Genomic DNA, 22,072 nt, shown 5'->3' on the forward strand with positions numbered 1-22,072 from the left:
TCACCTGGAGAGATGTCCCTGTCCTGATGAGTGGGAAACAGCTTGTCACTTTCTGAATAAATTATGCATAGAACTGCTATCTGACCAGCAGGCACACTCCACAAAATATTGAAACAGTTGTTAAGGAAAAAACTTGTGTGTAAATGTTCAGAGCAGTACTATTTACAATGGCCCAAAGATGGAAACCACCCAGGTGTCCATACCATAATCTCAGTCATGAACAGCTGATGCATTCTACAGCCTAAATGAAAGTGACACGTGAATGATTCCATTCATATGAAATGTCCAGAGTGGGGGAATCTATAGAGACAGAAAGTAGGTTATTGGTTATGTGTGTTTTTAAATATCTGATGTGTAGAGAGTACCCAAGATCAAATGAATCTTAGTCTCTTATGTGACCCATGCATCAGAGCAGTCTGAAATCTGTCCTGCATGGGATGGAGGGCTTGGAATCACTGACAGAGGCAGAATGGATGAGGACTTCTTTTTTTTTTTCCTTCTCTTTTCTCTTTTTTTTTTTTTTTTTTTTTCTTCCTCTTTTTAGTGCTAGGAGAGGAAGCAAGGACATTACAAATGCTAGGCAAGTACTCACCACTGAGACACACCTCCAGCCACAGGAGGGCTTCTGAGCCTTCATGGGTCATGGTAGTGCTGTGCTATCTTTAAACCCATGCCAGTCTGGCTGTTGCTTCTAGAAGATTCCCATCCTTGCCTGTTCAGCAACTATCAGACAACGAAGACTATCCAAAATCTGCTGTCCTACTCTTACCCATTTTTTTAAATAAAATTTTGGAAAGCCTGAGTAAGATTAAAATGATCAGTCATCACGAAATGATTGGTGTTTAATATGACAAGAATTTTCTTTTAAGTTTTCCTGCTGAATCCTCACAAAAGCTTTTTTGCCTTTAGAATTTTCAACAATTTGATACTATTTCTATGTGTTTTCTAAATGGTAAGTTACAGACATGGATATAACCCATAAGTGCGGTGGGACTTCCTCAGAAGTGTGGAGGGAAGCAGAGTCAGTGAATGTGATCCTCTCCCACACAGTGCTTCATGTCCAAGCGCTGTGAACATGGCATGTGAACAAAGAGGGTTCAGAAGACATGTTCTTGGCGTGGCTGTGGAGATGAAAAAGAGGATGGAAGCATCGTCTCCAAATCCTCCTTTTTGTGACTGACAGCTCATTCGGAGTGGACCACAAAATCATCACATGATTTCTCTCCCTGCAAAGGCAAAAGTTAAGGGTGGTCATTTTTATCAGCTGTCAGCCAGCCCCATAACCTTGTCACTTTGGCTTTCCTCAAAGGGGATGTGTGTAGCGACTGTCAAATCTGACAGCTTCATTTAGCCTTTAGTGATTGGTGAGCTAGAGACAGGACTCATGTCTATGAGGCCACTGAGTGTCCTGATTCTGCAAGTCCATGACACCCTCAATTTGAGCTAGGAGTATGGCTATGTGAGATGATGGGTGTACTGTTTCCAAGGGGCAGTTCCTTGAACATTGACAGATTCCATAAAATACCCCTTTGCATACAGTGAGAAGCCTACATTTGGGTTCTACTTAATTTTTATTATCCCTAGAGGAGCCCCATTTATCTTACTGAGAGTCAACAACCTCTAGACACTGCTTCCCACTGTATCCCCAGGCTCTCCTCACCAGGTGCTGATTGGTGATACACAGAAAAATGTAAATGGTGTAAATGTCACTTCCCCGGGTTGCATACTGTGCTGTAGTTCTGTTAGAATGTACCACCAGAAGCATAGAAACAGGGCAAGGAGCATAAAGGCCCTCTCCATACTACCTATGTAAACTTCCCATTCACATGTTTGTTTTTCAAAAACAAAAGCCAAAGGGAATATGGTGAATTGCAAAATGATGTAATGTTTAGTTTGCCAATTAAAAAAAAAACTTTTACAAATTAAAAATTAGTTTTAAAAGATATCAAATCTGGACTATCCAAAAGAAATACAATGTGTGGTATAAATTCAAGCCAGCCATGGAGTCTTAAATTACCTAGTTAACAATATTTTTTTTAAATCAGGCAAGCTTAGTTCTAGGATTCTGTTATTTTTAACTCAGTGTATCCAAAACAAATCTTAGAAACTCCATTTGTGTTTTACACTTACAGAGCGTCTCAACTTTGATCAACCATGTTTCAAGTGTCCAACGGCTCCATGTGACAGAGCACAGCACAGTCCAGATGACATTGGAGCAATAACTGCAAAATCACTTAACATGTTTTACATCTTTACTGAGATTCACCGTGCCATAAAGTGTACCCATTGGAAATGCATTCCTGTTTTTAGGGTAGTCTGTGTGTAGCAACCACCAAAATCAATTTTAAAACAATTTAAAACATTTTCAAGCCGGGCGGTGGTGGCGCACGCCTTTAATCCCAGCACTCGGGAGGCAGAGCCAGGCGGATCTCTGTGAGTTCGAGGCCAGCCTGGGCTACCAAGTGAGTTCCAGGAAAGGCGCAAAGCTACACAGAGAAACCCTGTCTCGAAAAACCAAAAAAAAAAAAAAAAAAAAACCATTTTCAGGATACCATACAAGAACCCCACAACCATTCAGTCATTCCTCATTCTCTCCTCTTCTCTATTCATCCTCACACAAATAATCTGTATCCCGTCTGTACAGACTGCATGTTCTAGTTATTTCAGAAGAACAGACTCATCAGATGTATGACTTCTATGTCTGGGTTCTTTCACTTAACATAGTGTTACCCAGGTCATCTATGTTGTAGCATATGTCTAAACTACATTTCTTTTGTGACTGAGTAGTAGTCCATATGAGAATTCTACCTTTACCACCATTCTTCATCTTCTCATGACTAATGTGCATATGGGTTCTTACTGCTTTTTTGTGGCTGTGAATTTTACTGCTGGGAACATCCTTGGACACCTTTTTGTGTGGGCATATGTGTCCATTTCTTTGAGGTTTAATTTTACAAAATCATTCTTACACTGTTTCTTTTACTGTTCCATAGTTATTTTTACATACCTTTCCTTGGGCTGTATCTTTTTGTAATTCACATCCCTTGAATGTGTGAGTATTTATAGCAGCTGCATTTCTGAGCTCTCCATTGTCTTAAAGGATTTGTTTCTAGTCCCTGAGCATTATCAATTGCACTGATGACCTCTCTCTGTCCAGGACACTTCCCGGGGACTAAAGATGTTAGGGGTTCATCTAACACTTTCTTCCAATAGAGAGGAAAAGCTTATATTCTTGCAACTCGGGTGAGCACTGTTTAGCCTTAGCACAATTTAAGATGTTTCTATCAGTAACAACAACAAAAATCATGGATATTAAAAGCAATCATAATACAGTCCCAAAGCTAAGTGATAGGAACATGTCACTCCAGTGGAGAAACTGAGCACAGCAAAGGCTTAGACATCTCTACAAATTACCTTGGAATAAGAACTTGTCACACTAGCAGTCATTATTGTCAGAGTTAGATCCAAGGTCATGGTTTTCTTCCTCTTGCTGCTGAAAGCAGTGGATAACCTACCCTGTGTGAACCAAAACACACCAGACATTTGCCCAGAGGACAGTTGTATATATATCAGGTTGTATTTGAGACTCACAGGTCCAAACAAAAACCCCTGAGCACAGCTTTTGTCACTAAACACACATGTGAAGACTGGGAGTCATCTTCCAGACCCAAAGCTTGTTGGTTCATGAGTGTCCCTACATGTGTGAGAAATGCTTAGAGGAGCAAGCTTGGGGAGGATCTCTCCCTTGCCAGATTCACCTGTTGCTGGTACCCAGTCCACCTTCTGGGTCTTATTCTACCAAGGTCTGCCTGGGATCTTGGACAAGGTCTCCTCTTAGAATTCTTTCCTGCATTCATCAGAGAGGGAGTGAGAACTATGTCAAGCACTGGGAACAGGTTGTGGTCCCTTTGCTATGGGAGCTGTCTGTGGAACTGGCAGAAGAGGAGTATGTATGTTAGTCAGTTTTAGCTTATAAGGAAGAAAGATTTGTATGAGCTAATTCTTTCAGAGGCTTCAGTACTTCATTGGTTAGCTCCTTTGCTTGTGGGGCAATGATGAGGCCACATCTCAGTGTAGACAACCTAGGCTGGAAAAAAGCTGTTCACCTCATAGCAGCCAGGAAGCAAAGAAAGAGAGAAAAAGAGGAGGTCTCATCATCCCCTTCATGGCCACGCTCCCAGAAACATGTCTTCTTCTAGGCCCCACCCCCTAAAGATTCCAAAACCTCCCAGCAGTGCCCCAGGTGATGATCAAGTCTTTGTTATGTGGGCCTTTGGAGACATTAAGGTTCCACCATAACAAGGTGTTTGCCCACCACCTAGGTGCCAGTTCAAACCCAGACCATCCTTTACTTCTAGGCTTGAGAAGAGCTGATTCGGGGCCTGGAGCTAGAATAAAATGAGAAAAGTAAACTGTAGAACCTCTGCAGGTATGCGTGCCAAGAACTGATGTGGCTGGAATATCTCTGAGGGTGGTACCAGCAGTGACAAACAGTGACAAAGACTGACTAACATAGCCTCTAGGGTTGCCCCAGGGACTCGGGCACCTCATACAGCACTGCAGAAGTAGTAAGGGAAGGCTTCCTCCACAGACACCCTCAGTGCCTCATGAAGTCAGCACACTGGGATTCTTGGTGCATTTGAAGTTAAATTGTGTCCTTTCCCTAATTTCCTTGAGGCCATTCTTTCCACCCAGAGGAAGCCTGGTGTGTTAGTTACTTTGCTGTGGCTGTGATCAAATACCATGACTAAAACAATTTAAGGAAGCGAGGTTTATTTGGGCTTACAGGTTCAGAGAGGTGGGCTCCATATAGCAGGAGAGGCAGCAGGACTGGATGCTGGCTGATTATATTCAGCCAGAAGTAAGACAAGGCTGTAAAACCTCAAAGCCAGTGACATGCTTTCTCCAGCAAGTCTCAACCTCCTACGGTTCCAAAACTTTCTCCAATAGTGCCACTAACTGGAAATTGAATGCTCAAATACATGAGCCTGTGGGGGAGATTTCTCATTCCAATCACCACACCTGGGTCTGGAGGAAAAAGAAGTGAAAGAAGAGGCAAAGGACACAAGAATGGTGAAAGTCTTTTGTTGTTTTGTATTTGACTTTGTTGAGATGGCCTCACACTGAAGCCCAGGCTAACCGAGAAGTCCATGTATAGCCCAGACTGACCTCAAAGCTGGGACCCTTCTGCCTCTGCCTCTTATGTGCTGGCTTACAAGCCTGAGTTACCACATCAAACAGTCCTAGAATCATTCACGTTTAGCTGAGGCTGAGACTCCAGCTACTGAGATACAGTGTTTGCCGTGTGGTGATAGAATGCTCACTGTTAAGACAAAACAAACCTTTTACTTCAAAGAAAACAAATAGTTTACCCTATAATCACATGAGTTACCATTGCCCAGGAATGTGAGTTCACATTGCCCCAAATACCATGTTTTATAGTTAAAGAGCAAAAGGAAGTCAAAAATCAAAGCAGTTTGCAAATACATTGGTCAGAATATCACGTAAGCAGGTTGCAAGAGAGTGGGGAAATCTCTGCTGTAGGTTTCAGATGTTGATGGCATTCTTAGCTTTTGGGTTAGTGGTTACTACTTATCTCTTAATACCTCCCAAAAGGTTTTACATGATAGTCACAAGGATGTTAGATCAGATAAATGTCACAGTGAACAGATATTAGTGGGACTAAAAATAGCCTAAGGAAAATTGGTCTGGATCTGCAGCGTTCCAAGGCTCCATAATCAGAGTATTCTGATCAGTCAGCCTTATAGACTCTCCAACATAGGTATGGCAGGCTGGGTTATAACTCAGTGTCAGAACACTGCCTAACATGCTGAAAGCCCTAGGCTCTATTCCCAGCACACATGCACACACACACACACACACACACACACACACACACACACACAATTGTAGTTAGTAACACCAAATAGCATAGCCACATGAAGCTACTGATTTTACCTGGCCATGTAAACCTATCACAGGATTCATATGCAGAGGTAAAAATGGTTTACGGTGATGGGATTGTGGCTCTTTGTTTTTTTAATTTTCTTTTACACAAACTTTTAAATCCATATCATGTTCACAGAATTAACTGGCATTTTGTATGTAGACTAAAGAATTTAAATTTAGAAATAAGCTTCAAGTCAAAGTAATAAGTTTTAACTCCATGAAGCTTGATAAATTTACCTTGTAGACCCTTGATCTCTTTTCCTGTAAAGTAGAGATAATGGCAGTGGCATTGGTAATGATGGTGATTGACTTGATCACTGTTCTATTGCTGTGAAGACACACCATGACCAAGGCAACTCTTACCAAGGAAAGCACTTAATTGGGGACCTGTTTACAGTTTCAGAGGCTTAGTCCATTATCATCATGGCAGGGAGCATGGTGGCACACATGGCGCTGGAGCAGTCTCTGAGAGACAGAGACAGAGAGACAGACTGGACCTGGCATGAGTTTTTTAAACCTGAAAGCCCACCCCCTGTAGCTAGAGTTTTCCTGCCTGGCCCACAGTCAGGGCAAATCTCTCTCACCTGCCAGTCCCGCAGCCGCTCAGACCCGACCAAGTAAACACAGAGACTTATATTGGTTACAAACTGTATGGCCGTGGCAGGCTTCTTGCTAACTGTTCTTACAGATTAAATTAATCCATTTCTATAAATCTATACCTTGCCACGTGACTCGTGGCTTACTGGCATCTTCACATACTGTTTGTCATCCTGGCGGCTGGCAGTGTCTCTCTGACTCAGCCTTCCACTTCCCAGCTTTATTCTCCTCCTTGTCCCGCCTATACTTCCTGCCTAGCCAATGGCCAATCAGTGTTTTATTTATTGACCAATCAGAGCAACACATTTGCCATACAGAATATCCCACAGCAACCCCCAGTGACAGACTTCCTCTGACAAGGCCACAAGTCCTAATCCTTGTCATCCTTTCAGATAGTTCCACTCCCTGGTGACTAAGCATTCAAATATACGAACCTATGGGACCATTCTTACTCAAACCACCACAGTGATGAAGATAATGGTAGTGGTAGTGATGGTAGGATGGTGGTAGTGATAATGTGGTGATGGTGATATCTGCTGCCTATACCTTATAGGAATCAGATGAGCCAATATAGTATATAATACTATGGAAACTTTAAAATGCTGAACAGTATCAGTTGCTTCTATAATTATTATACATGGAAGTATGAAATCATAGTCAATGTGCATCTTAGGATTTTATTGAAGCAAATGAAATTGAAGAAAAGGCCTAGTGATGGCCCTTTTTAAAATCAGCAGTGACAAAACCGTGTCTAGGAGAGGGATGAATTCCCTTGCCTCTGCCCCTTAACAGGTGAAGGTAAGCCCATGTGAAGGGACAGCCCATGGCCTCCAGAGAACAGTTATTCCAAATTGCCTTCTGTGGTCCTTCTGCTTCTGTGGCTGGAAACAGCTTCCTGGGTAGCACAGAGGATAAGGACGGGAGTGGCACTACCATAGTGATAGAGTTTTGAGTTCCACGGTACCTTTCTGAGGCAAGGTAGATGTGTCCCAGAGACTTAGGATGCCAGCAAAAGTCACCCTGAGACAGTGGCATTCCACAGACACTCAGGACCAAGCATGGCAAAAGGAAAATCTATTAAGGAAAATTTTGTGAAGTGTGAGATATTAAAGAAAGTGAGGGGAAGGCCTAAAATTTGTTTCAATTATTTTTATTTTATTATATGTGTATGAGTGTTTTGCCTGTATCTATGTTTATGTATCACGTACTTGCCTAGCAGCCATGGAGGCCAGAAGAGGGTATTGATCCCCTGGAAATGAAGTTGATTATGATCTATGATATGAGTACTGTGAATCAAATCAGGGTCTTCTTCAAAAGCAGCCAGTGCTCTTAACCACTGAGCCGTTTATCCAGCCCTAGGCCTAAGATTTTTAAAGGTTCAACATAAAAAAAAAAACAAAGCTCTTGGCATTGGTGAGAGGGGGTCAAGCAGCTGAACACTGAGGAACCTGGAGTAAAGACTTGTTATGAGAATTATGATGACAGTGGGGCTGAGGCTAAGGTAATTCTATTAGTTAGCCTATTAGAAGGCCCCATTCACTATCCATGCTCCCCTGGCCTAAACAAAAAGATCATGCTCAGTCCATGTCCTTCCTGCCCAGTTAGGGGTGGTTGAGTCCACCTTCACTCGTCCTTTTTAGCTGTTGGTCTTAACTGCTGGTCATTGACCTGCTAGTTGTCTTGGGGCTGTGCTCTCTTTGTTCTCACATTTGGTTTGTGCTTTATCATGGTGGAGAACTGACTTAGCACAGCTGTCCAGATGTAACTACAACTGTTCCTAACCCCCTCATGTTTAACTCTTGGTCCTTTGGGCAATTTGGGTTCTCTCCTGAAATGGATGGAGGCTTTTAGAAACTGTATTTACTTACAATTCAACCTCTTTTAATTAGTTGCTTTAGAAGCAATAATATTTAAAAGAGCAACTTTGTCTAGCATATGTTCCACAGAGGGTCTCCTGGATCCTAGCCAGCAAGCCCGCCAACACTGGCCTTACTTCTCAGAGCCTGTCTCTCTCCTATTAGGTCCACTTGGCTAGCTTATGACCAGCTACAAGCTTCTTTGTTTCTCATGCCCAGTGTTCCTGCCTTTAAAGTTTTAACTTGAACATTTTTTTTTTAAACCTAATGTGTATTCTCACTGAAATATGGGAGCAACTTGTAATTTTCCTCCTCTCCTTACTGCCTGTCATGAACTAACTCCTGCCTCAGTAGAGCAGAGGGATGAGAGCCAGGACCACTTGCCCAGGCAAGGCTGGCCAGGGTCTTGTCATCAGCCCGATCTGTTCTGGGCGAGTGAAAGCAGAAAGGCCCTGTGTCGCCAGCCATTGCAGAGCATTGGTGAAGTGCAGCCACTGTGGGTTTGTGACTCAAGGCGTGGCTCATTCCTTCTGTAGGTTGGTTTTCATTTCATCTGCCAAAGGTAGTGTCCCTCTTGTCCTGTCTCGGGAGTTGTGGCTCACACTGTGGAGCACGAAAGTGGATGGAAGGGAGTACTCAGATGCTGAGGCTGACACTTCTGCTAGGGGCTCCAGGAGGCTTTCGGGTACTGAAAATGCTTCTCGTACTTGGTGTCTTAGTCAGTGTTCTGTTGCTGTGTAGAGACACCATGACCTCAGCAACTCTTAATAAGAAAGGCATTTAACTGCAAGGATTGGCTTACAGTTTCAGAAGTTAGTCTATTGTCAGCATGGTGGGAAACATGGCAACAGACAGGCAGACATGGTGCTGGAGGAGCTGGGAGTTCTACATCCAGATTTGCAGGTGGCTAGAGAGAGGCACTGGGCCTGGCTTGAGCTTTTGAAACCCCAAAGCCCACTCCCAGTGACACACTTCCTCCAACAAGGCCATACCTTTCAATCCTTAGTCAAGTAACACCAGTCCCTAATGCAAACATTCAAATATATGAGCCTATGGGGACCACTTCTATTCATACCACACTTGGTGTCTAATTGGAAGGAATACTCAGTAACAGCTTTGGGGACCTTGGAAAGGCTGTTATTTCCTCCAAAGTCCACAGTGAATTTTCCATATACTAAGTTAGCTCCAGGACCTGGGACTGGGCTTGGGAGAAGAGCTGAGGAGTGCCAGAGAGCCACCACCAGTAGGCTGACTGAAGTAAGCAAAGGCCCTGGTCTCATCAGACCAGGCTAGTGGCATTTCAGGCTCTGCTTTTGGCTTCTCTGCCTGCCCCATCCAGAATAACTTCCCACAGCAAGCTAAGGGCCACATGGTTCTTACTTCCCTTTCTGAGCATTGTGGCCAGAAAGAAGCCTGTCTTCACAAATAGACCCCTTCACAATAGTAGCCTAGACTCTTCGTGAGCCCCTTCCCTAGGGGTGATGTACAGGACATTGTCTTTGAGGCCTGTACATGACCACTTTGAATGAAAGATGGCCAAGCTGGAAAACAGTAAGCGGGCACTAACAAATGAGAACTGTAAGTGTGGGGCATCCAGAAGGAAGGAGACAGAAGAAAAGTTCCCAAATGTGAGGGTCAGGCATCCGGTGTGTTGGGGGGGGGGGTGGCATAAGGAGCAGCTGTTTACTTAGGGATGGTACTATTAGACGTTTTCACAAATCTCCTACAAATAGCCTTGCCCTAGCCCCTGGCCAAGGGCCTTCTTTCCCCCAGACATTCCAAGAAAGGCAAGAATCTTACACATGAACTCAAATGTCTCCTTTACTTTGTTACCTGGGGCTCCTAGGGGAACATTCAGGAAGTAGCACTGTGGGGATGTCTGTGTTAACAGAGGTTATGTCTCTGCCTGTTCTGCCCCCTTGCCTGTGTTGCTGCTGATGCCCCTGGTTCCCTGCACTTCCCTGGCCAGTTTTCTCAATGCTTCCAGCCCAGCTGCTGTCTCCTCACCACTGAGCTGCAGTGAGCTCCCACTTTGACATGGGGCCCCTCTGAGGCCCTGCCAGGCAGTCTGGTTTATACTGATATTTTTCTCCCAGTGACTGTCATGGTGTGTTCTACAGCCTGACTGTTAGAGGGGGAGATATACAGGATCCCAATTAGTCAGAAGTGACCCTGAATTGTAATGTCATTCTTGCCAGCGCTAAAACCCTGGAAGGTAAATGCTGCTGACCACATGCCTTAAAGCCCTTGAATGTCATGTACAACTCCCTGTGGGCCTGTGAGCAAAGGGTCACAATGTAGCCATTACAAACCTGTGGGCCGTGGGGACAAGGGAACCTGTTCTAGATGGCCAACTGAGAACAGCTGTAGGAAAGTGCCCTGAGACTTCCTGCTCATTTATTTCTGTTGTTTCCAAGCCCTTCCAGCATGTGCCTCATTGACGTCAGCTCACGAGGGCACAGAAAGGGTAGCTGCTGGCAGCTGTATCATCCTGTTAGGAATGGTATGAGATAGAATGCACCCAGAAAAACTTCCAGAAAGCATTGAGTGTACAAATGATTGAGCACAACCAGAAAAGAGGACACTCACTGTGAATCCCAGTAAATGAGTGCATTTCATAGACCTAAATTTGAAAATAAGTGTGACCCTGGCTCCTAAGTGGAGTCTTTCAGCACTGACTCTGCTATGAGGCTTTTACCTTGACTCGGGTGCTGCTGTGTTCAGAGCTAAGGAAACCATGACTGTCAGTAATGACTTCTCAATTCTGGAAGCCCACAAATCCAAAACTTAGAATCACATAAAACTATGCAGACATCAGAGCTGTCCAGTGTCTAGCCAGGTAAGGTACTGGGCAGTTATCGACTGGCAGAGATAATAGAGCGAAAGCAGCTGAAGCAGAGGCAGGACAGAGCATCTGCAATGGTGTGAACTAAGCAGGGCTGTCCTTTGTCCTGATCAGCTTCTGAGCCTGCCTTCTCATTTACCCTAATAACAGTGGTCCTAAAGGAGTAAATAGCAAGAGGCAGCCCGCTGTCCCAGTGTTGTAAAAGATACTCCCCAGAGCAGAGGACAGACATAGTCAGGAGTTTGCTCATTCTGGCCTGTAATCTAGGAGGGGTGGTGGGCATTTTCACAGCCTTGCTAATAACTATGTATCAGGGGAGGGCCTATGGGTGAGGTGCTGGTGACCTGAAGTGGTGAGTTCAGGGACTGACGTGTACCAAGCTTAGGTCTCACCCTTGGTGCAGGAGCGTGATCTCTGATGGAACATTGTCTCTGGCAGCTCGCCCAGACTCTGTTGTCACCATGCCTGGCAAAGTACCAAGTTTTACTCTGACGTGATGTTTGGGTCTCAGGTTTTGCTCAGTTCCAGGAAGGGCAGAGTGCCTGAGTTGGGTCTTCTGTTCAGAGGCTATCATTTCACAGAGCCTGTTATGTAATGCCCCACGAGGCTTCTAGGGACTCCCGCTGGGCATCTTTGTGTCCACTGTCCTTGCCTTACCAGTTCTACCCACCCCAGCAGAGGTGGGAGAATATGCTAGAAGAACAAGTGCCTGTCTCCTGTTTTTTAACCACCTCCCCACCTTGAGCAGTGGTCTATACCAGCAGCTGGAAGCATCCACAAGTCCCAGCTCTGGGGAGCAGTGCACAGGCACTAGTATCTTACAGAACACCATAAACTGCACAGTCTCTTCTCCATCTCATTTGCTGTGTGTGACCTTGTCTTCTGGAAGGACTTGGTGGGGAAATGCTCTGCTCCGGGTTTTTGTTTGTTTTTTCAAGTATTCATTCAGTAATAAAAGTAAGAGTAAGTGGTTGGCCCTAATCTCCTTAGATTACACTTCCTGTCATTTATCACCCAAGGATGTCAGTCAAGAGAAAGAGCAGTGGATGGCCTGGCCTTCCCCTCATCCCATGACTTCCCTAATAAGCAACTCAAGTGTTATCCAGACAGTGACTGCCTGGAAAAACTAACCCCCAGGTTAGGGATATGGCCCTTGTTAGGAGTCTCTGCACCCACACTTGCATCCATTCGAAACAGATTCATCCCTGTAGCAAGAACTAAAAACTTGTTGAAATGGGAAGCTTCTGGCAGCCCGTGACTTCAGGCTCCTCGGAGGCCACAGTTCCTTGAGGTCCCTTACAATAGTTTCAATTCCCTACTGGAATGCAAAGAATGGCCCTCACATGGTGGGCTTACTTCTGTGACTGAACATCAGACATCCAGGCAAATAATGAGATGGCCCAGAAAGCTGGTGACAGCAGGGAAGATTCATAACCATGTCACTCCTTGTCCAAACCGGCACACTTGAGAGAATGATCACTGTGTATCACTAATCCTGCAGGGACAGCCAGTGTAAACAGGATGCATGGATATACTAATGAGAGCACACACTCCTGCATCTGCTTTCTCTGTCCCTGAGCACAAGGATAATATTAATTACAAGCTGTGATGTGGGAAGTGAGGAGGGGAGTATATTTGTTCTTTTTTCTTTTTTTCAGTGATGATAATTGCACCTGAAAATTGCCAAGCAGTGAGCTCTACCAGTGAGCTGCACCCCACACCCTGTTCATTACTCTCGCCAGGAGCGAGAACAAGAGAGGAACAAATTTCGTTTCACCACCTCTGTCCTCATTAAGAATGTCCTAGTGTCTCTAAGTCAGGGCTTAACGACAGAATGGACAGCTACAACGAGGCTGCAGTGGTGTCACAGAGAATCACTGATTGCATTGCACAGTTGGAAAAGCTGTCTGGTGTTTGCATAAGCCAGAGACCCTGATGCTGTGCTTGCCCTCCTCAATGCAGGCCAGCGAGAGCAGACAGCTGATCACTTGCCCTGTGAGAAGAGGCCTCAAGCTGGAATTCATAGGAGGTTCATTAATTGATAGCTGAAAGGTGTTTTGTTGTGTTTATTGCCTTTCAAATCCCCTGGTAAGTGTAGCCCCATGTTGAGAAAGTGAGAAATCTTTAAAATGTGCTTCTGAAACTGAGTGTATAGAAACACAGGATAAATTCAGTGTGTCTTCCTAGAAATTCATGATCACCTTGGGAAAAACATTTTTAGATTAAAATATACAGAAATATATTTAGAGCAATATATGCCACATACTTAAGGATCTTCAGAGAAATGTTCTCAGTAACCTATTCAAGTCTAGTCAAATCCCCAAGAGGAGGATTGTGTATCAGCTAATTCATAACAGGGTCCAGTGTGAAAGGCTCTGCTCTGTCAACCTTCCACCTCTGGTGAGCACCATGCTATTTTGGTTGTATCCCAAAAGTGATTTCAGATTTTTATTTTCAAATTGCTCTCTGTCTTTGACATCATTGTCTTTGGTGTTTCATTTGTTTGGTCCTTTGTTTTGTTTTGTCCCTGAATCAGGCCTTGCTTTAGAGCCCAGGCTGGCTTCACATTTATAGACCTCCTACCTTGACCTGATGCTGGGATTGTGAGCATGTATTGTACACTAAGCTTCTATCTCTTTCTTATTAGTCAAATAAATTATGCCTTCCATGAGCATGGCTTGTCTCACATTTCATTATACTCTGTTTTAGATGCTGATCACAATTGCTCACACTTGTAATCCAAGCATTCAGGAGGCTGAAGCAGGATTCCCAGGAGTTTGAGGCCAGCCAGGGACTACAACATAACAAGTTATAAGTTAATCCGGGGCTGTAATGAGAAACCATGCCAGAGAGGAAGCATTCTAAATTTCTAAGTTTGGGCAAGAGGATAATTTTATTTTTTTTTGGCTTTCTATGACGATCTTGCCAGATATGGTGTTGGCCACCCTGAAAACACAGTGTATCCCAGGCTGGTAAACTGGTAGGTGTTCTCCTTCCTTGTGAGAGTGGAGAGAGGAATGAGGAAATGAGGAAATATTAGATAGAAAAATAAAAAGAGACATAAGAAAGACAGAGATACAGGATAGCTTCAGGAGGGCCCTGGGTCAATACCCAGCCATGCTCAGAGCTTTATTCAAAAGGACTTTTTATAACAATGCCAAGGGGAGAGGCAAGGGTTCATGTCTGGATTCATGGCCCTATTGCTGCCATGGTCTGTGTTGATATCCCTGGCTCCTGATAACACCAAAGGCCTAGAGGAATGGCTATACGAAGTTGATTCTGCCCTTCACTGGCTGCAATACTGTGCCTCCCTGTATTTGGACTCTGGGAGCAGCTAGAATGGTTGCTAAATAAATGCTCCCCATACCTATCCTCTAGTTTGACTCTCTGCTACTCCATGAAACAAGCAGGAAGTAGCAGGGGCAGGTTTAGAACTCCTGGCAGGGCAGATTCAGTCCACTGGCAGGTCTCTCTCCCCTCCCCAAGTCCCAGCTGTTGAGTCCAGCTCTTCTGCCCTTGAGTCTCAGATACATTGGAGGGTGATTGCACATCACTTCTGAAGAGTTAGCAGTAAAGACCTCAGAGACTAAGACCTATTCTGTTTTCTTGGATCCTGCTATATCTTTAGCAACCTCTTTGTCTATGTTTCAGTTCCCCCATCTACTCGTAGTTGTATAATCTGTATTTTTCTGATAGACTTTAATGCCAACTCCCAAACTTTATAGAAGAAAAAAAGTGTGATCCATTTTAATGGCCAATTTATGCACAGTAATTGTCTGGCCTGGCTGTGGAAGTCGGTTGTGGATTCTGAGGGGGCTGTAAATTGAGGCTGCTAATTGCACTTCCTTACTTCCCTTAACCTGCAGCCCAATGGCAACATGCTGTGTCATCAGTGCTACAGCCTTAATCCCACTAGCCTCCTGAGTGTGCTGACGACTTGTACAGCCTGAAAAATGCAAAAGGGCAGTTAGATGTACATTTGTGGGCTCAGCTCTAGCACTCATTTAGATAGCTGTTTGGAATTCCCTCCCTGCATGAATTCAGTGTTTCACTTTCTATTCTGTAATTGCTCTGGGTTAATCCCTATAGCCCTGAGTTATGGCATAAAGCCCTCTGCTCAGCCAACTGTTTGGTTCTGTTCAACAGTCAGTGGACATTCTTGTTTCAGGAAACGATCATCCTATTGCTGTTTTTATCAGCTTGCCTTCATTGGGTCTGTATTTCTACACTTAGTCGCAGCAGATCTAGGTTTCACAGTAGCCAGCATAGAGTCTTATGGCCATAGGCTACAAGACACCACCATTTTCAGTTACCAAATAACAGTCGTGCTTCACTACTGATGGGACAGATATGTCTTGAGAAATATGTCATTAGCCCATTTTATTACTGTGGGATCATTGTAGAGTGTGTTTGCACAAACTAATATGGCTACAGTGCCACTAGGAAATACGATCTTATAGGGCCACCATCACATAGGACATGTGTCTTTGATTAGAGCATCATTATATGGTAGGTGGTAGGTGACAGTACTTACTGGACACTGCTCACATGCCTGTCCTATCCTGAGCTGTGGGTATGAGAGCAGCAGTTCAGTAATTCCATCCCCTCTTGCCTTCTCCTTCCATCAGTCACTGAAACAGGCTCATGTGGGGTCAGTGTGTGGGACATGTGAACATCATACAAGTGTTGCCATCTCTGTCATGCACTCTCAGGAAGAGAGCCCCTTCTACAGAGGAGACCAGGGAAGCCTCAACCAGGGAAGCCCAAAGGGTGGGCAGGCTCTGCTGGGGTGGACATCAAGGGAGCCTCTCTTGAAAGGCAGAAAGGCACAGAAGTCAGAGACTTGAAGCCTGATTGCAGTGTGTGAAACATTCACAGACAGAGCCGGTGAGCAGCCGGGGGAGGACTATGTGCAGACAAGATTCGAGACTGGCAGCTCTCATTCGTCTTTGGTTACTTAACACTATTTACATTATCAAGATCTGATTGCATAAACCACAACCCAAGCCATAAAATTACACATCTGAATGATTTTATTTAAGAGTTGGGAGTGTGGCTCAAGGGGAAAGCACTCGTGTAATATAACATACATGTGGCCCTGGGTTCTATCCCAGCACTGAAATTTTAAATGGACTTTAAAAACCTGACTGATACTTGAATCAAAGTGAATTCAGTCTTGTGTCACCGAAGCCTTCAGACAGACCACCAGAGGGAGCATCTATCAGCTGCAAAAACAAGCAAACCTCCTTGAAAGCCATTTGGAAGCTCTTTCAGGCTTCCTAAGAATGCCATACCTACTCCCAGTAACTCTTCTTCTAGAAATTTTCATTAACAAAAAAAAATCAGACACAGACACAGACACACACACACACACACACACACACACACACACACACACACACACACACGAAAGACATATAAGTGGTCATCCTAGTGTTAACCAGAAGCAGTCTGCATGTTCATAATGTGAAACAACTAAACACATATGACATATCTTTATAATGACACATCTTCATACAACTATTAGAGATTTTCGTTCAGGGGCTGGAGAGATGGCTCAGCAGGTAGGAATGCTTTCTGCTTTTGCAGAGGACCTAGAACCCACATTGGGTGGCTCACAATCATCTGTAACTCCAGCTCCTGTGGGCATCTGCACTCATATGTATATACCCACACACAGACACACACACACACACACACACACACACACACACACACGATTAAAAAAAATCTTTTTTGAAAGAGATGTTAGTTCAGAAAAATGGTGAATGATCCTAACATGAAGTTAAGTAGAATGAGCAAGTTACAATTCTCAATTTAAATATCTTGTTTTGTGTATGTGCACACACTTTCTTTAGTTTTGTTGGTTTTTTTTTTTTTTTTTACTTTTTAACGACAGGGTTTCATGTAGCCCAGGTTGGACTTGAAATCAGTATATACCAAAAATGACATTCAACATCTGATCTTCCTCCCTCCACTTCTCAAGTGCTGGATAACAGGTGTGCACCACCACACCTGGTTTATACAGTTCTAGGGATTGTGTACTGGGCTTTGCATGCTGGAAAACACTGTACAAGTGAGCACATTTTTAAACCTATTACAAATTAACTGACTGGGGACAGGGACAAGGGACTAGGAGTGTATTACCTCAGTGATAGAGTGCTTGCATATAATGTACAAGACCCTGAGTCCAACCCTAGGACCGCTTCCCAAAAAATTCCCACCAAAATGTCAACAGCTATGTACCATAATGCAATCCGATGTTTGGGGAGGAAAACTTTCTGAAGTCCCTTCATGATGTCTTTAAACTTGGAACATTGCCATTATCTTAGTGGTACCTCTGTCATAGGGACACTTTCCTTTATTATAAACAGGACAGGGTCTACTTCCTTCTTGACACTGACCTTTTTTTCTCCCTATCAGTCATATACTAATATTCAGTGTATATTCAGTTGGTTTTAGCTGCATAACACAAAATCAAAATAACAATAGCTTTTTAAAACAATGGGTTTCCCCTCCCCCGCCGCCAGGAGGATACCCTAAACAAGCAGGCCGCTCCATGAACATTAGGAATCGGATACTTCCCCTGTACCCTCATTTTTAGTGTGAGACTCCCAGATCTGACTTCTCACACAGTGCCAAATAGCTGCTGGTGTTCCAGCCATCATGTTCGTATTCCAAGGAGAAAGAAGGCCAAATGTCTTAGTTAGGGTTACTATTACTGTGATGAAACACTGCTGTGGGATGTTCTGTATGTCAAATATGTTGCTCTGATTGATTAATAAATAAAACACTGATTGGCCAGTAGCCAGGTAGGAAGTATAAGTGGGACAAGCAGAGAAAAGAATTCTGGGAAGTGGAAGGCTGAGGCAGAGAGACACTGCCAGCCACCGCCTTGACAAGCAGCATGTGAAGATGCTGGTAAGCCATGAGCCACGTGGCAAGGTATAGATTTATAGAAATGGATTAATTTAAGATGTAGAACTAGATAGCTAGAAGCCTGAGCCATTAGGCCAAACAGTTTGAATAATATAAGCATATGAGTGTCTGTGTGTTTATTTTATAAGTGGGCTGTCGGACTGCTGGGGTTTGGTGGGACCTGGAGAGAAAACTCCAGCTACAAAACACCATGACCAAAGCAACTTGGGAAGAATTGCATTTATTTAGCTTAGACTTTCACATCATTGTTCATCATTGAAGGAAGTTAGGACAAGAACTCAAACAGGGAAAGAACCTGGAGGCAGGAGCTGATGCAGAGGCCATGGAGGGTGCTACTTACTGACTTCCCCTGGCTCACACAGCCTGCTTTCTTATAGAACCCAGGACCACTAGTCCAGGGATGGCACCACCCACAATGGGCTGGGCCCTCCTCCAACAATCACTAATTAAGAAAATGACTTACAGCTGGATTTTTTTTCATAAATTATTTATTTTACATCCCAGCCACAGTTTCCCCTCCCTCCTCTCCTCCTATTCCCTGCCCCCACACCCCTTCTGACCCACTTGAGCTGTTAATGTTAAATAAAGTTAAATAAATAAATAATGTATTTAACCTAGCTCACATATGTAGACATTTCAAAAAATAGTGATTTGGTTCTTTGTTTAAAAAATTATTTGTATTTTACTTTTTCTGAAAACTATTTGATAGTGAGTCAATAGGTCTGTTTCATATGAGAATGACCCACAATAGCCATACTTTTGGCTTTGAAGGAGTATGTTTATTAAGTATATAGCAATCAGGAATGAAAAAACAAAACAGCAAAAATACAGTAGGACATCAGATCAGATACAGCATCCAGCAGAAACTGACTGGGGAAGTTCCTACAAGCAAAACAGTCAGCCAGAGTGTGCGCTGGAGGAGAAGGCTCCAGGAGGAATGTTCTCCTGGGGAGACCGGGATTAGCCCTCCACCACAGGCATTTTTATGTTTGTGTCATGGGATAAACAGTAGCAGAGTTGCTTTGAGAAGGTGCCTGAAAATGACTTACCTCCCAGCTGTGTTCAAGGACTTGCGGTTTTGATCCTAACAAGCTGCTCTCCTCTTCTCGAGGACTTGAGATCTTTGCTCTTGGGCTGGCTTCTGTTCTTTTCTGTTTCTCTCAGGGCTGGATAGGTAAGGGGCTGGGAGGACACACTGACATAAACATGCTTGGGTCTGAAATGGGACAGGGGCAACCCAGCCTCCAGAGCTAGCATCTCAGTGAGTTAAAATTGTACCAAACAATTTACTAATATATAAAAGTTTATGAATATGTACTTTCTTACAATTTACAATATTACAAATATACAGGGTTGAGAAAAGCACTGGTTTTTCTCTTAAAACATGATTCAGGACACCAACAGCTATTTCAGGTTGTCAAGGTGGGAACCCCAAATAGCCCTTGGCTCCACTCTCCACTCACTAGGATTGTGATAGGATTAGAAATCCAGAAAATTCATGGATAAATGAGGAAAAAAAAAAACAAAACTCTACCTAATACCAATACCAGACCTGAACAAGGTCCCAGCCATGCTCACCAAAGTGTTCACAGTCCTGCTTCCGAGAAATGCACCTTCCCAGGTCCCATCTATCTGGCATTTTCTGTGTTGATGAGAAGACAAGACCAAAGACACAGAAGCAAGCTTACCACTGTAATTTCATTCAAAATTATTCTAAAGCACTTGTTGCTGACTACAGAAGCACCTGCACTGATACTCATTTCCACACTCTGCACTTAGATAATGTATCTGTTAAGTTTCCTGTGTGGGTGTCTACTCAAGTGCAGACCAAGGATAAGACAAATGTGCAGGAAAACAGGGAAGTCAGGAGAGCCTCTGCAGCAGCCACCATTGGTGGGAGCAAACCACACTGACCATGCTTCTTGCTAACGACACACTCCCTTCTCCTGGGTCCTAGAGCACTAAGGCAGGAAAAGGACCTGTGTAGTGACGCCACCTTTAATCTCAGCACTCGGGCCAGAGGCAGGCGGATCTCTTGAGTTTCAGGACAGCCAGGGCTACACAAAGAAACCCTATCTCGTGGGGCAAGGGGGTTGGGGGAGGGAGAAGAACCCTTGAGAGAGTCTGGATTCTGACACATGACCACTCTGGGTGGTAGCCCTGGCCTTTGGAAGTGTGCTCTTATTTGTCTTTGTAAGGAGCAATTTCTCGCCCCAGATGGTCCATAGAGAGTGTCCCAGTGCTGAGATCCAGACAGACGGCCTAATGCTCAGCACTTTCTTCCCCGGTTTTGTTTGTTCCTTAAAGTATCGCCAAGGAAGTGCCTTTAGTGAGAAACCATGACAACAACTCTTTGTTTTAGAAAAGGGACAGCCCTGCTTTGCCGCTCTAGCATCTGAGGTAGTGGGGGCATTGGGATACCAACAGAGACACTTAATTAAAAAGAACACAACAGAAGAAAAGAGGCAGGAAAGATGGAGCAGGAATAGTGAACACAAACTGACAAGCCCAGCATAGACAGCACAGGCTGCTTGCTCCCTGGAAAGGAAGGAATTCCCATGGGGTAAGAGCTCTGCACATGAATGGCTCTGCCCTCAGCTGGCAACCAGGGAGCCTGGTCGATAGCCTTGCCAGCTCCAGATACCAAGACTGGCCATGGTGACATTTGAGAGAAATGCGGGGTTCTCACTAACCTCCCATAGCAGGGAGCCTGGGAGGGGGATATAAGGGAACTAGCAATAGCACATGGGGATGAACTTTGTCCTGTGGCACAGTTTCCAGAGGCATCAGTCTGCCATGACAGGCACCTGCACGTAGTTGTTAGAAATGAAGCCAGGCTGGTGGCACAGATCTATAATTCCAGCACCTGGGAGGCTAAGTCAGAAGGATGGCCAAATCAAGGCTAGCCTGAATTACATAGCAAGACACTGTCTCAAACCAAAGCTGACAGAGTCCAACAGTTCTTAACCTGTGTCTCTTCTTTGCCTTCAGGTGCATATTGGCCAACTGTATTCGACTGACAAGCTGATCATTGAGAATCAAGAGAAGCCCAGGACATAGGAGCCCAGCACTAGGAAACAGCCTCCAGCAGCAGAATTGACCACCTTCAGCATCCATTCTATATGGTGTGGAACCTCCCATTATGGGCTGAACATAGCCTCTTGCTCTGCCTGCCTTGTAGGAGCTGAGAAACTGGGTTACATTTGCATTCGGTCACAGCCATAATGTGAAGAAATGGCTATGCATTTCAATGCAGGTGTCAGAATGAAGAACTGGAGGTCACTCAGAATAATGCCATGTGTTATTGTGTCTCCTCTCCATCTCACCCATCTTACAGATCACCTATGTATAGAGCTTTTGCAGACTTTGTGTCTTAGTCCTTAAAAATAAACAGAATTATCTCCCTACCCTTTTGTACCAAATAAACCCATTACAGTGAATGTGCATTTATTTCCTGACAAGACAGGAACTGTAAAAGTGGGAACCCAAAAGGAAGGTCCCACCACTATCTGAAGGTTGCCTTTGTGAAGGCAAGTCCAGGCTCCAGTTCAGAGGCAGGCAATAAGGGCCTGGATCAAGATGAGCACAAGGTACAGCCCCATCACTCAAATCTACAAGCTCAGAGTCCCAAGCCCCTCCACAACCTATGCACATTGGAATCTTAGTTCTGGTAATCCCCAGGGGAGGCCGTCACACTAAAGTTCGGGATCTGATTAACACCAGAGACACTGGGAACACCTTATGAGTACGTATACCTTTTGAGTACATCTGTTTAGCACCTTAGAGTCCTCAGGAATGAAGTGCCCAGAGATTGAAATGTTTAAAATACAGTTCTGGTGGGGTGGGGGTGGCTCAGCACTTGGGAGTGTGTTTTGATCTTGTAGAG

General features: G+C 44.3%; 1 protein-coding gene across 2 annotated transcripts in view; it reads left to right on the forward strand.

Moving 5' to 3' along the window:
* The window catches only part of Lyrm4 (LYR motif containing 4), a 115,369-nt gene extending 93,743 nt beyond the window's left edge, over positions 1-21,626 (forward strand). For both annotated transcript variants that reach the window (XM_059263166.1, XM_059263167.1), the window contains one exon: positions 21,178-21,626. In XM_059263166.1, coding sequence (XP_059119149.1) covers positions 21,178-21,214 — 37 coding nt within the window. In that variant the 3' untranslated portion in view covers positions 21,215-21,626. The remainder of the gene's footprint in view (positions 1-21,177) is intronic.
* The last annotated feature ends 446 nt before the right edge of the window (positions 21,627-22,072 follow it).

The sequence above is a fragment of the Peromyscus eremicus genome, chromosome 5 (assembly GCF_949786415.1).
Source record: "Peromyscus eremicus chromosome 5, PerEre_H2_v1, whole genome shotgun sequence".
In the NCBI taxonomy this organism is placed as follows: Eukaryota; Metazoa; Chordata; class Mammalia; order Rodentia; family Cricetidae; genus Peromyscus; species Peromyscus eremicus.